General features: G+C 42.6%; 1 protein-coding gene across 5 annotated transcripts in view; it reads right to left on the bottom strand.

The window, feature by feature from the left end:
• Positions 1 to 12,168, bottom strand: part of LOC100882037 (disintegrin and metalloproteinase domain-containing protein 10) — a 120,314-nt gene that overhangs the window by 4,851 nt on the left and 103,295 nt on the right. For 2 of the 5 annotated variants that reach the window (XM_076540206.1, XM_012285832.2), the window contains 5 exons: positions 10,480 to 10,604; positions 10,239 to 10,367; positions 9,320 to 9,488; positions 8,412 to 8,581; positions 556 to 786 (listed from right to left, as the gene is read on the bottom strand). In XM_076540206.1, coding sequence (XP_076396321.1) covers positions 556 to 786; positions 8,412 to 8,581; positions 9,320 to 9,488; positions 10,239 to 10,367; positions 10,480 to 10,604 — 824 coding nt within the window. The remainder of the gene's footprint in view (positions 1 to 555; positions 787 to 8,411; positions 8,582 to 9,319; positions 9,489 to 10,238; positions 10,368 to 10,479; positions 10,605 to 12,168) is intronic. The other 3 variants (XM_076540207.1, XM_076540208.1, XM_076540209.1) reach the window with 3 other exon arrangements.

Below are 12,168 nucleotides of genomic sequence, written 5' to 3' on the forward strand. Positions count from 1 at the left end.
AATTTACGAGAAATTTGCCTGAAAATAGAGCGGTTTTGGCTTTCAAATTTCCCGAGCTATCGTTTCTGTAACAAATCGCGTATTGAATTTTCCATTAGTCGTAATCGAACGACGAGGAAAGTTTAGAAGAGCTTCGGGAGCGTATAAAGCTCTACACGCGTCTGAAGAGCTCACGGTTCGGGAAAGAATCCTCGAGGAGCGATTTCGAAATATACGCGTGGAATTTTCCTATAAGCTCCCTTTTTCTTTCGCGTGTCTCGTAGATTCAACATACGTAGACATCTTTCGATCCGAACTATATCCGTCGAAATCTACTCGACAATGTAACAGAAACGATTGTTTTTCATTAACATTAAAGAACATTTCACCGAATCATAAAGATCCACGCGGACAGCTTTCTCGCGGAATCTGACATGCAAATAGATTGACCACTTTTGTAAACTTTCAGCTCGTACATCAGCGATGTTGCATGAATAGGTGAGACGCGATATAGAACTCGGTCGAGAAGGGGTTGGAACAGAATGAAAGCGGGGAAAACGTTAGGTACACACTCACCCCCATGTAACAGACGAACTCCTCGTTGCATATGGTCTTGTTAGGTTTGTTGATGGATGGTGGGCACTGGGGACCACGACCGTCGCAAAAGCTCGCGTCCCTGCACCCGTTGTCGTCCCTGCACTTATCGCCGTTGCGCAGAGTGCAACCGGATGTGCAGCAAGGGCCCTGCAACAACGCCGGATGAGCAACAGCGTCCGTAGAGAATGCTGTATATAACGCCCGTACACTCTGTCCAGACGAAACGTGTATACATACATGCATTTGGTCATTTTTTACCCGGCTTGATATACGATAGAGATATGTTTGAGTCTCGTGTTTCAAAGGATTCTTTTTATCAAAGATTCCGATATAAGTCTATTGAAATTCATACACTTCAAATAATTTATCTGAACATAATACGGTAGCGATTCGCTGTAAGTCTTCGTCCCTTGTTTACAAGCACCACTCACATTCGAGCTGTCCTCCAGATTTACGTCATCTTAAGCCCTCTAGACCCTCCCTAATCTTCCTGTTCCTGTCAACCCTCCTATCCAGTCTATATCTCTTTAGCCTCGTTTTCTTCCCAAATATGCAGAATTCTCGAAAAAAGATTTTATTATACGAGGGAGCAATTTTCCAACTGTCGATAGCCATTTTGTAATTGCTGACCTTCGGCTAAAATTCATGATTCACGGTCCTTCGGTCGCAATGGCGCAACGTATGGTTGTTTTTTAACCGCGGCGAATTCAGCAGGGGAGGATATGGGTCGTGCTTTTGTTGCTCGTTAATTTATTTCGCCATGTGTCGATGATAATGCGCGGTTGGAACGCGGTTCGCGTTGCTCTGTAAGGTATTGTGACCGTGCACAATATTCCGATTTTTCGGGCCGATTTTGCAGGCGGAACAATGGGAAACATTGTTGGGAAGAGAGGAACGCTATCAAGATTCCTTGCGTCCCGTTTTTTTCTTCGTGCGCGAAATTTTGGTGGTCGGTTTTACTTACCCTTCTGTTCTATTTTTCTAGGGCAATATTTTCCTTTAAATACTTTGCGCCAAATGTTTTTCGTGATCTTTTTCTGGAGTATGTAGGACACGGAATGCGGTTGACGATGTTTAGAGATCTTCGTTGTTTTTCCTCTCTATTTTTATCCAGTCATACGTTCTCGTCGAGTTTTTATTCAAATTTATAAACCTACTCGTTTAATGTATTGTTTTTTTCCATTGAAAATCCACTTTCGAGGGAGCGTACGCGTTAATGAATATTTATGAAACACTTTGAACAACGAAGGCAAGTTTCCAAGTTCTGCTGAAGTGAACCGTGCAAATACGTCGAAAAAGTACGTGGGTAGACGAGGGCACAAACAAACCGCGAAACAGCGATTTCACGCCCGAAAAACTTTGCAGCTGTTTTCCTTTGCGTTACTCGTGTACTTCTCGAGGAGACAGATCAACTCCGGGTCATCTCGAACGATAAATACTCGAGCAAACAATAAAATGGCAAGCACGAACCAAGAAAACAAAGTAAATATAAGCTCAGTCAAGGTTTTACGCCGACACGAAAGCATTTGGCGATTAAACCGTGTATTAAGGAGCGTTGTCCGCGCTCGAGACTACGATTCACGTTTCTGGCAACCATTCTACGAAACACGAATCCTCCTTTTGGCAAATTGCTGCTTGCGAGTTGCAATTACGCCTCAATCGCTAGCTTAGATCCTCTGCAGACTTTTGCCGTCGCGAATTTGCACTGCTGACACTTAGGTTAGATTTCCCTAAGCTCTCCCTAACTTTCCCTCACACTCTCCATACGGATTTTACTCAGATTCCTTCGGATTCTTTCTAAGACTTTTTCTGAGGTCCTAAATTCTGAAGTATCCATTTTATAGAAACATGTTCATCGTCCGATTTGTACCTCAATTAAGAACCTAGTAACTCCTGGTAAAGAAGATTGAAATAGCTGTCAGATATCAATTGCACCGATTTAGTAGAATTTGTAGCTCGTGTTTGACGAGTAGATCGATGTCAGACGATTTGTTCGAGGCGTCTTGTTTCGCGAAAGAGAGGAAACGATTCTCGGGCGACAATTTTCGCTTTAATTAAATCCAACGAGTTTAGACGCGACGAGAGAGGAACGGGAACGTTTAAGCGAGTCGAATGATTTTCGCTTAACGTGCAGATAAGAACGATCCATGGTTTGAATATCCGATAGAAGGATACTCGTGGGACCAGCAGTCGATGCTTGGAAGAATAAGGTTCAGCCGGTCTGATACGTTTTCCGGTTCAACGAATTGGCACGGAAAGCAGCGGAAGAAATTCGATGCTGATGCAAGTGGATGTATTCTCGGTCTGTGCATATATCAGAAAATAAATAACCCGATGGAAAAGTGCATTCGGTCTATGAGAATATTACCGGCGAGTTGAAAATCTGGTCCCTCGAAACGGTTACATTCATTCTGCTATAGAATATGGATGCTACGAAGAAAATCAAGATGCGAAAGTTCCCGAAGAAACAGAATTTTGCAGTCGTTAAATTCTGCAAGGAATATATTCCGATCTTTCAATATTTTTTAATTGTAAACTACCTTTGGTTGAATACCTTTGTAGCTTGAAGAGATTTTTTTATGGTACAAGTATTATATAAATTGTTTGTGCAGAATTGTAAACAAATTGCTTTCGGAAGAGATCAATTTTAAGATTTATACTCCCCGAGGAGATTATTTCTGTTATTCGAAGCTCCATTTTCAAAGAATTTTCGATTCACTCCGTAAGAGTTAACAGCGTCTCGTTTTATTCGCAGTCAAGACGCCTGCTTTATTCCGACTGAACGATTAACGGTTTCAATCAGACGAGGATAAGACTTATCTCTGAACGGCTCCAATAAAGCTGCAATTTCCAAGAAGATTTAGGGTTGCTTTAGTGCTCGAGTCACGACACCGACGTCAAGACTCTTGCCCTTTATTTAGGCAAGCGTCTATCCTAGGTATTCTTAATTGGGCACGATAAGACGTATTGTTAGATATAACTTTACTGCTTTGTAATTCCGTAAAGATCGAGTTTGCCTTGCAATTGAAGTTCCCGTACAAATTTATACGCCAATAGCGTGATGGACTATTGACGCAGCCAGAACTTTTGCTAGCGGACCTACTTCCACAGCTTTAATAATACCTCCCATGTTTTATTCAGCATGGTCAACTGCCAGTGTGTTAACCACGGCCATTTTCAAATATTTACGAATTTGGCTATTTAGGAAATTGGAGAAACTACTTTTGGATCTTGAATACCTTTCGAAATAGTTGGGGAAGATTTAGAAACGTGGATTGGCATTTAAAAAATGGTAGATTGTGGGAAATGGAAAATTTGTGACTTTGGAAATGTCCAACGAGAGATTTTCTTGCATAGAGTCTTTAGCAATGACTCCTTTTCAGCTGTTGTTCTGTTTGCTAATTCGATATACCTAAGCTGGAGGTGCAAATAGCAGGTAAAAGTGTGCGAGGATGCAATAAACGGCGCAGCAATTTTTTCTACGAACTTGAAAAAGCGTTCGTAGCTCGCTCGAATTCTCCTCCAACATCTGGGCGAGTTCTTTGAGACAGGAAGGCGGAAACGGAGGCATCTATTGTCGATGTAAAGTCAGAATTTACTTGGCACACACGCTTTGACCGACACAGGTTTGCAGGGCGAGCACGTAATAACGGAAACCGAACAACCCTCTCTCTCCCTGGGTCTCTCTTCCTTTTTCCTCGAGCCTTATGGCAGAATTGAAAACCCCGTCTCCCTTAGCACCCTAGAACGTAATAACACGGCTTGAAACGAATCAATTTATCGAATTTCAATACTTCAATTGGAAGAATTCCTGCTGCTCGAAGGAGGCCACGACAATGGCGGGAAATCACGGAAGTCCGGACTCGAGTAATTGCCGCTGCGGATGTAGCGAAATGCCGCGGTTAACGAAGCGCAGAATTATTTGAATCATGATGGAATTCGTTCTGGCCGGTGGAAATATTTTGGTCTGCTTACCACGGATACGGTTATTTAAACGCGATACCATATTTCTACATAACAAAAATATCTCCGAAGTTTTCGAAATATTTGAATGCTCAAATTGCAATAATGTTATCCTGCGATAAACACAGAGATAGTTGATAAAGTAGGATTTCCATCGTGATTTTGTTATCGATTCAACGGAGAAATTTAATTCGAAGTTCTCGAAAGTGTTCTGAAAATAATATACAGCCGAGGGGTCACAAGTTCCGAATCTCCGCAAACATGTCGTCACCCTGCTGTTCCAAGTATCCCCTTATTTTCCTTTGCTTTCGACTATTTATCTTTCTTCTTGTACCGTCGCCGGTTTTCTTTTCTCGCCAGCAGTTCTCGTCTTCCGTTTCTACTTTACCACCCCTCGACTCGCTCTTTCCCTCATCAGTCTCGACCCTGGACCTTCTTCGTTATCTCTCTCTTTCTCTCGCTCCTTTTTTTCACCTCGACACCCTTGTTTCCTCCCCTCGCTGCTGCTTAATGTCCACAGCTTGCTCGTTTCCTCGTCCCTCGCCGTTTTCTTTCTTCAACCTTAACCGCTTGTTTATTGCTCTCGCCTCGATTCTCGAAGAGCTACGCCATTCGTCTACGTCTTCGCGTTCCAAGGAATTCGCGTGTTTTGCATCCTGCACTTTTCTCGCGCGATGCACCTAATGCATCGACTTCCGCCGAGCAGTCTTCTCACTTTTCTTTCCGAGAGCGCTTTTATCCCCTTTTTTGCACCATTCGCATCCCCCATGAGGGAGCTTTCGATCGTGATCGTCGTTTCGCGCCCGTGGTTTTCCTTTATTCGACGGAAAGCCAGTCAGTCGCTCGCTATGATAAAAAGCACTGATCTCGTTCGGAAAAGCTCTCGAGGGCGCTGCTTTTCATCCGTTCCCGAAGGACCTATATATTAATTATATCTATACATACCATATTTTATACAGCTCAGAATATAAAAACTATTCGGTCACTGTTTTTTTTTAACCTAACCTTAAAATTAACCTTCCTAATTTATTATTTACACTAAGTACTCTAAATTGAAATTTAAGTAGATTTATTCAAGCAGTAAAATGTCAAATGTACAAATTCATGCGTGGTACATTTCTGTGGAAGCACTCGAAAGATGCTTTCGTTTGAAAATTTCCTTTGAAAACACGTAAATAGCTGTCGAAACATAAAACAAAGTGTTAGCGAGAAGTAGAAGCCCGAATACATGTCTCTGAGCTCTTTCATTCGAGTTAACTTATCTTTCCCAATTAACAAGTGAAGTATAAAGAACGACGACACTTTGTGAACGAGCAATTAGCCGCGATAAACTGGGCGAGAAATTTCGAGGCCGTTTCTTTGAAGGTAATGTCGAAATTGCGCGTAATACCGGGCGCTGTTGAATAGGTCGAAACGAAGCATTTTAAAATTACAGTCCATTCAGTTCCCCCGCGCATAATTAGAAGCACCGCCGTGCAAGAACACGAGGAAACGCAGCGATCGCAATAGCGCACTCGAACAATACCGGTGTAATTCTTTTCTACGATTGAGAAATTCCGCTTAACACGCTCGTTGCGGATCGAGGGCTTTGAACGTTCACCGGCTGAATAAAATACCATTCATCTTTTGCTAAATACGCTGCAATTTTTTACAACGCTGTAAATTACGTTCATTACCACTACTTGTCGAAAGTTTGAATATTTTTTACGCTATTTGAAAATATTGATTCGAATGGAACCGAATTTAAACGAAAGCTGCAGTAACGAAATTAATTGTTTTTAATTGCGCGGAGTTCCCTAGCTGACGATTCCAGTTTGATTAATTAGTCCCATTTTCCGGGATACTGCGAGAGCTCCGACGAGGACGGGTAACATTGAAAATTAAACTCATCCACGATGGTGTTCGCACCTCGTTGACAATAACAGGGTATCCCAAGTAACCTAGGGAGAGTATCTGGCTCCGAACATACCTGCAAACTAATTCTCGACTTCGAGAGCTCCCATGGTCGTCCGTGACCAGGAAGTTTCTTCGAGCGCGAAGAATCGTACATGTACGAGATTGTACTTCGTAATACGAGCTACCGAAGGAGCGGATATAACATCGTCTGGGTAAGGTGCCCTCGTTTTCACGGTGATTGTGGAGAACGCGTTGTTCTCAAGGTCGTTTAGCATCGATTCTATTGGTAGAACAAAGTTGTCGGCGTTTCACTTCAACACGCTTTTCCTTTTCTCTTCAGCAACGAATTTTCACGATCTTTATTTTTCTTCTGGATTTTCACGCTTATTGTATTATCGGCAGATGAAAATTTTCGCAAGTTTGCTATCAAAATTTATGCAAAGAAGTAACATTTGTCATATCGAGTACCGGCTGAAAACTTGATCCATTATTTATGGAGCCCTTTTATCGCGAACACGGTTGAAGAAAATCTTAAAAGTGACAAATTTTTGGAAAAGTTTGGATCCCTCTTTCGGAGGGTGATTATCAGTCACGGCGAAGTTTCCCCAGCGGTGTCTCGAGAACACGGGACCAGTATCCAGCCACGAGTTTCACCGTTTCCTGTTCGATTTCAAGCCGGGATTCTCCCGAAGGAACGTCGAAGTTTGCCGCTGCATAAATTATGGCCGTCTCGATTTCGACTGCGGAGGATTTCCTCCACTCATTATCGGTGCGGCTCGCCGTTTAATTATCCAACGCATGCTCCCGCAAGTTCTCTCGTTTGGGGAACAAACGAGCTGCATCGGTTGAATTAACGCGAGCTCGATGCTAGCTACGGGCCCGGCCACCGTGTAACGGCACGTTTTGCGTTTAATTACTGCTTTAATACGTCATTAATAAACATCGATACGTCCCTGTTGCACGGTACACGTCGTCGCGTTTATTAATTGGCGACGTCACACGTAAGGGGATCCGATAACGAGAGCATTTTATTCACCTAGTTACAAAGGGCTCGCCGGTAAAGGACGGGGAGAAAATAATGTTCCACGGTGATAATTAACAGACGAGTCCGATAGTTTCGCAAGAATAAGGCTTTTTACGGATGTCCGCGGAAATAGTACGTTAAGGTTGAGATAAATGAGTCAGTGAAGTACCTTGAAAACTGCTTCCTTTCTTCTTTGTACTCGCTGTAAAAATGCCGTTTTACCTGGAGGATAATTAAGGGGACGAAGAAAAGATGTTAGGAACCATCAAGAATTCTCCTTTGTCGAACTAGAAATTCCTTTCGAACATATGCTTGAAATTTTCAACAAGCAAACAGCCGGTGAATTTCAACGTTAATATTTTAATGTTCGATAATAAAATGCCTAATAGCTGGAGCATAAGGCGGAGGATCTCTGTTCGCAATTGAAATACCGCTTGTCTCGGAAATGATATTTCCAACGTCCCTGCGGGGAATCGATATTGCATATTCGCATTCCGTTTCGTGGGACATTACCCTTTCAAGATATTCAATACGAGTTCATAACATATTCAGCGTGTAGCTTTTGCCCGAATGAAAATGAGTCCCCGTTAAAATTTCAAAGAAGTTTCGAGGACTCGCATTCGCAATTTCCCTTCAAAAACATCTCTCTCACCCCTACGGATTTTCAAAAACTTCAAATTCCTGATACTGTGGTTTCCCACTAAAAAATCTACTTTTTTCCTTACGCTCGTTATTACGAAAAATATATTCGATTTCCCAGTTGAATGTTTGCTGTATTTCTTTCTCGCGCGAGAAGTACTTATCGCAATACGCGTTTGGAAACGGTGACAAAATAAATTGATGGGATATTTGGACGTTAGAAAGAAATCGTAAGGGAACGAGTTTCGAATCACTGTGTACCAAAGGGACGGGTTTCTAGACAGTCAGCAAACGAGGGAAATGTGTCGCTTACCTGACTGGGACTGCACACTGCACCATCGGCAAGACGACATGGTATCTCATGAGGGGCATGATGAAGTCGTTGAGGGTGGCAACAAGGGTCGTTACAGTCCTCCTCCCAACCGCAATCACACTCTTCGCCATCTTCTACCACTCCGTTCCCGCAGATGGCATTCTGTGGCTCTGAAATCAGATTTTTCATTTCGCTTTTCTTTCGATTAATTCTTATCAACCACTGTACACAACTACCATCTAAAGTTTAAGAACTCGAGAATTATAAATGACCCAAGTTTCAGAATCTAAAAAGAAGCACGAGAGGATCATCCTCTTAGAAGAGTTTTCTAAAAACAAAACTGTACGGTAAAAGTGTGCTGGGTTTCGCACGATATCCACTCTTTTTGCCTCGTACGAGGATCTTTGTGTCATTAACAATTAACGAGTCGCGTCTGTTTGTCGTTTGCACACGATCCGTGTTGCTCGTTTGCTTGTGCGAACGAACGCTCGTTGTCCGAAACAAGTTTTGCGCCGGTCATGCTATTAGAATTGCAATCGAGTCGCAGTTAGACTCCGGTTCGATCGATATTTCCAAACAACGATACGATTTCCCACTTTTTTTCGTCACGAATTTCCCGCGGCTCGAAATTGCCGTTATTTCTCCTTTACTTGGAGAAAATCAATTTTCAACTTTTTTTGATCGACTGTTACAATTTTGTTGCGCGCAGTTTGCTCTTTCGAGAGCAATAAACGAACGACGGGAAAATGGTAAGGGGAAACGGTGTTAACGAGTAATTAGCAGCATCCTTTCGAATTAGGCAACGATCGTGCAAACAATCGGAAGGAGGATCGTGCAGGTCAGGGTTGATGACTCGGGGGTAACCGTTGTTCCAAACTGATTAAAATTCCAAAAGCTTCTGTACTCACCGGCGAAGCAGCCTTTGGACGAGCGAGCCTTGGCATTTAGAACGGGATTTATAGAGAGCAGACTGCACGGACTGAAACGATTGTTGTTTCGTTTGTCGCCGCTGGTCGCTCTAGCGAACATTATGAAATTCCCGTCTTCCCCTCCGGGCGAACACTCGTCCGGGTCATGCTGAGCAACAGAAAAAGCATTAACCAACCCCCAATCCCAAATTAATTACCGAAAAGATGCGGTAAGACGACGAAATTGTACAAATAGCTGTTTACAAAAGCTCTCTCGCCGTGAAATATTTTTAGAGTACCGTTAATGTCAGTTTTTTCCAGTCATGCTTGCATTTCCCATAGCTCAGGGTCGAGAAAGAAGGCGCAATTAACCCTAATGTCGGGAAGCTTTTAGTCTTTGAATTGTCGCGCCCCAGGAGAGCGGTTGGTTGTTTCGTAAATTAAATAATCGGAGTTTTCTTGTTGAGATACGACCTCGATAATATAACAGGTTACTTTGTCGGCAAACAAGGGAGGGTAGAAAAGTGAAAAGTTATAAAGCGGAAGCTTTGTACCAGGGTTGTTTCGCTTCGTTTGACGTCGAGGAACACTTAATCCTTCAAGTATTCTCGACTTTCCTAAATACATAAGTGAAGCTCTAACTTCTCAGACTCGATGTATACATTGCGAAGATGAGTCACGTAATTGGGTCACTCGACTTCGGTTCAAGATAGAGTCATACTATTTTTTCTTGACCTTTCCGTAAATACAACGGCTTTTAATAAAATGTCCACCATTTAATTTCGAAAGTAGAACACGTTAGAAAAGCGCAATCAGATCCTAAATCTGATATCTTCGGATCAGCAACGGTAAAGCTTTTCGAACGTATTCGGTACACGCGTCGGCACAACGTGCAAGCTGGATGCTCTCGTAAACTTACAGGGGATCCGAAGTTGTGACCGATCTCGTGTGCAAGGGTGACGTGAGAAACCGTCGGTGGTACGTGTTTGCCGTAGTTCAGGAGGGTGATTATACCGGTGTTCAGCGATTTCATGCTACCCCTGTAGTGCTGCGGGACGAAATAGCGTTAGTTCTCAAGAGGTAATCGGCTGGATATCGCTGCTGAACAATGTTTCGCTGGAAATCGTAAAGATTAACTCGAATGTGATTACGAAACTTACCCCATTTTTCTCGCATACACCGCCGGCATTTTTCAAGTCCCCGGTCCACGCCAGACCCAGGGTTCCTTTCTCGAAGTCGCGATAAGTGAACATGTACGAGAGACAGAACGCGTCGTAATCCTCCTCTGAAAATATCACCCGAGAGCTAAATTATTTCGCTGAATAAAATCTAATTGTTTCAAGCGTATAACCTTAATAAATATTACTTTATAGAGTATTAAGAGACTTCCATTATGCTACAATAATTTATGAAAGTCTTTGAAAGTTTTGATTTATTTCCCTCCCGTGAAGGGGTGTTATAATTGATGCTAAGTTGGATGCGAGAATAAATTGAGTGTGAAAGGCGAAATTTGAATATCATGCTCGTCACCCAATGGCGCCTAATCAACGCAAGAATATTCTCACCCCGGAGAATGACCGTGCGACACGCAGGACCTTGAAAAATTGAGGACGAACACGTTGGACATGTCCGTAAACAAGCCTTTCCATTGAAATTCATGCACGACGTTCATAGAATATTCATAGCTCGTCTTCTTTTTTCGCCGACGCTCGAGCGCGCGCGCGCGTGCGTGCTTTTTTTTCTAAACTGTCGCTAAAAAATTCTGGAGGAGAATAAGAGTGAACAAAAGGGGATGGAAATGGTCGGGACTAGCAGACTTTTCTTGCTTTCAGTTTTTTTGTTTTTTATTATTTCTTTTTTTTTTGCGTCCCGTTTCATATACTGGTCGGAGCCGGACACTGATCCCCAACGGAGGAAAGTTGCCACACAGCGTAAAAGTTGGCGGAAATTAAATTACCGAGCATTTCTGGACGCCTGATTTATTATTTTTACCGGATAACACATCTCGGACGATGTTTGGCCGCGTCGGCTGGGAATTCAACCTCACACCTACACCCCTGTGACACAACAGAAATAGCCAGGTAAAATACTGGCGACGACGATGGGGAAATTAAAAATGGAATTAATTAAAGGGCTGCGGAGGACAGTTATTTGCCTACGATGGTCACGCAACGTTGCAATTGCTTTTGGAAACGATACAACGATATTAATGACGAAGAAAAATAATTGTAGAAGTTTACCAAAAATTTTGTTAACGAAACTTTTTTCGTAGCAACGAACGGTCAATCGTGCATAGGTTTTTCCAGGGTAGCTACCGTACAAGAAAAGTGCCTCGAAAGCGAGAGATTAAATCGATCACCATCCCCATTACCCCTTTACCTCTTTTCTGAAAGACCACTGTGTCCGTGGAATCGATACTAGAAAGATGAAAGTGCAATGTTCGAATACAGTCGTCTTTGCGATGTTCAATGCGGTCATGCAATTTCAAGCGGTTTTACGCCGGAAAATATACCTTCTATTCGATACGACCGTTGTTAATATTTCCATCATTTTGCTGCGACTTTTTGAACGAATATTTTATGCGTAATCAAATCCTAAGGTTATAAAAAATAAACACGTTATATTCATGCATTTGTTAAACAGTGAAATGTCGTTTGTCGAAACTGTGTATACGTCATTAAAAATGTACGCGTAGCAGGAAATTTCTCGTTTATTTTATTACAACATATTCCGCGGAAGCGCACATTTTTTCTCCTCGTCAATAACAGTACGGCAGAATTTTTAATTTTAGCTTCGTACAAGAGCAACGAAAGCTACGGGACAGACCATGATACCGTCAGATCGGTGCC

Source organism: Megachile rotundata, chromosome 15 (genome assembly GCF_050947335.1).
Source record: "Megachile rotundata isolate GNS110a chromosome 15, iyMegRotu1, whole genome shotgun sequence".
Taxonomy (NCBI): Eukaryota; Metazoa; Arthropoda; class Insecta; order Hymenoptera; family Megachilidae; genus Megachile; species Megachile rotundata.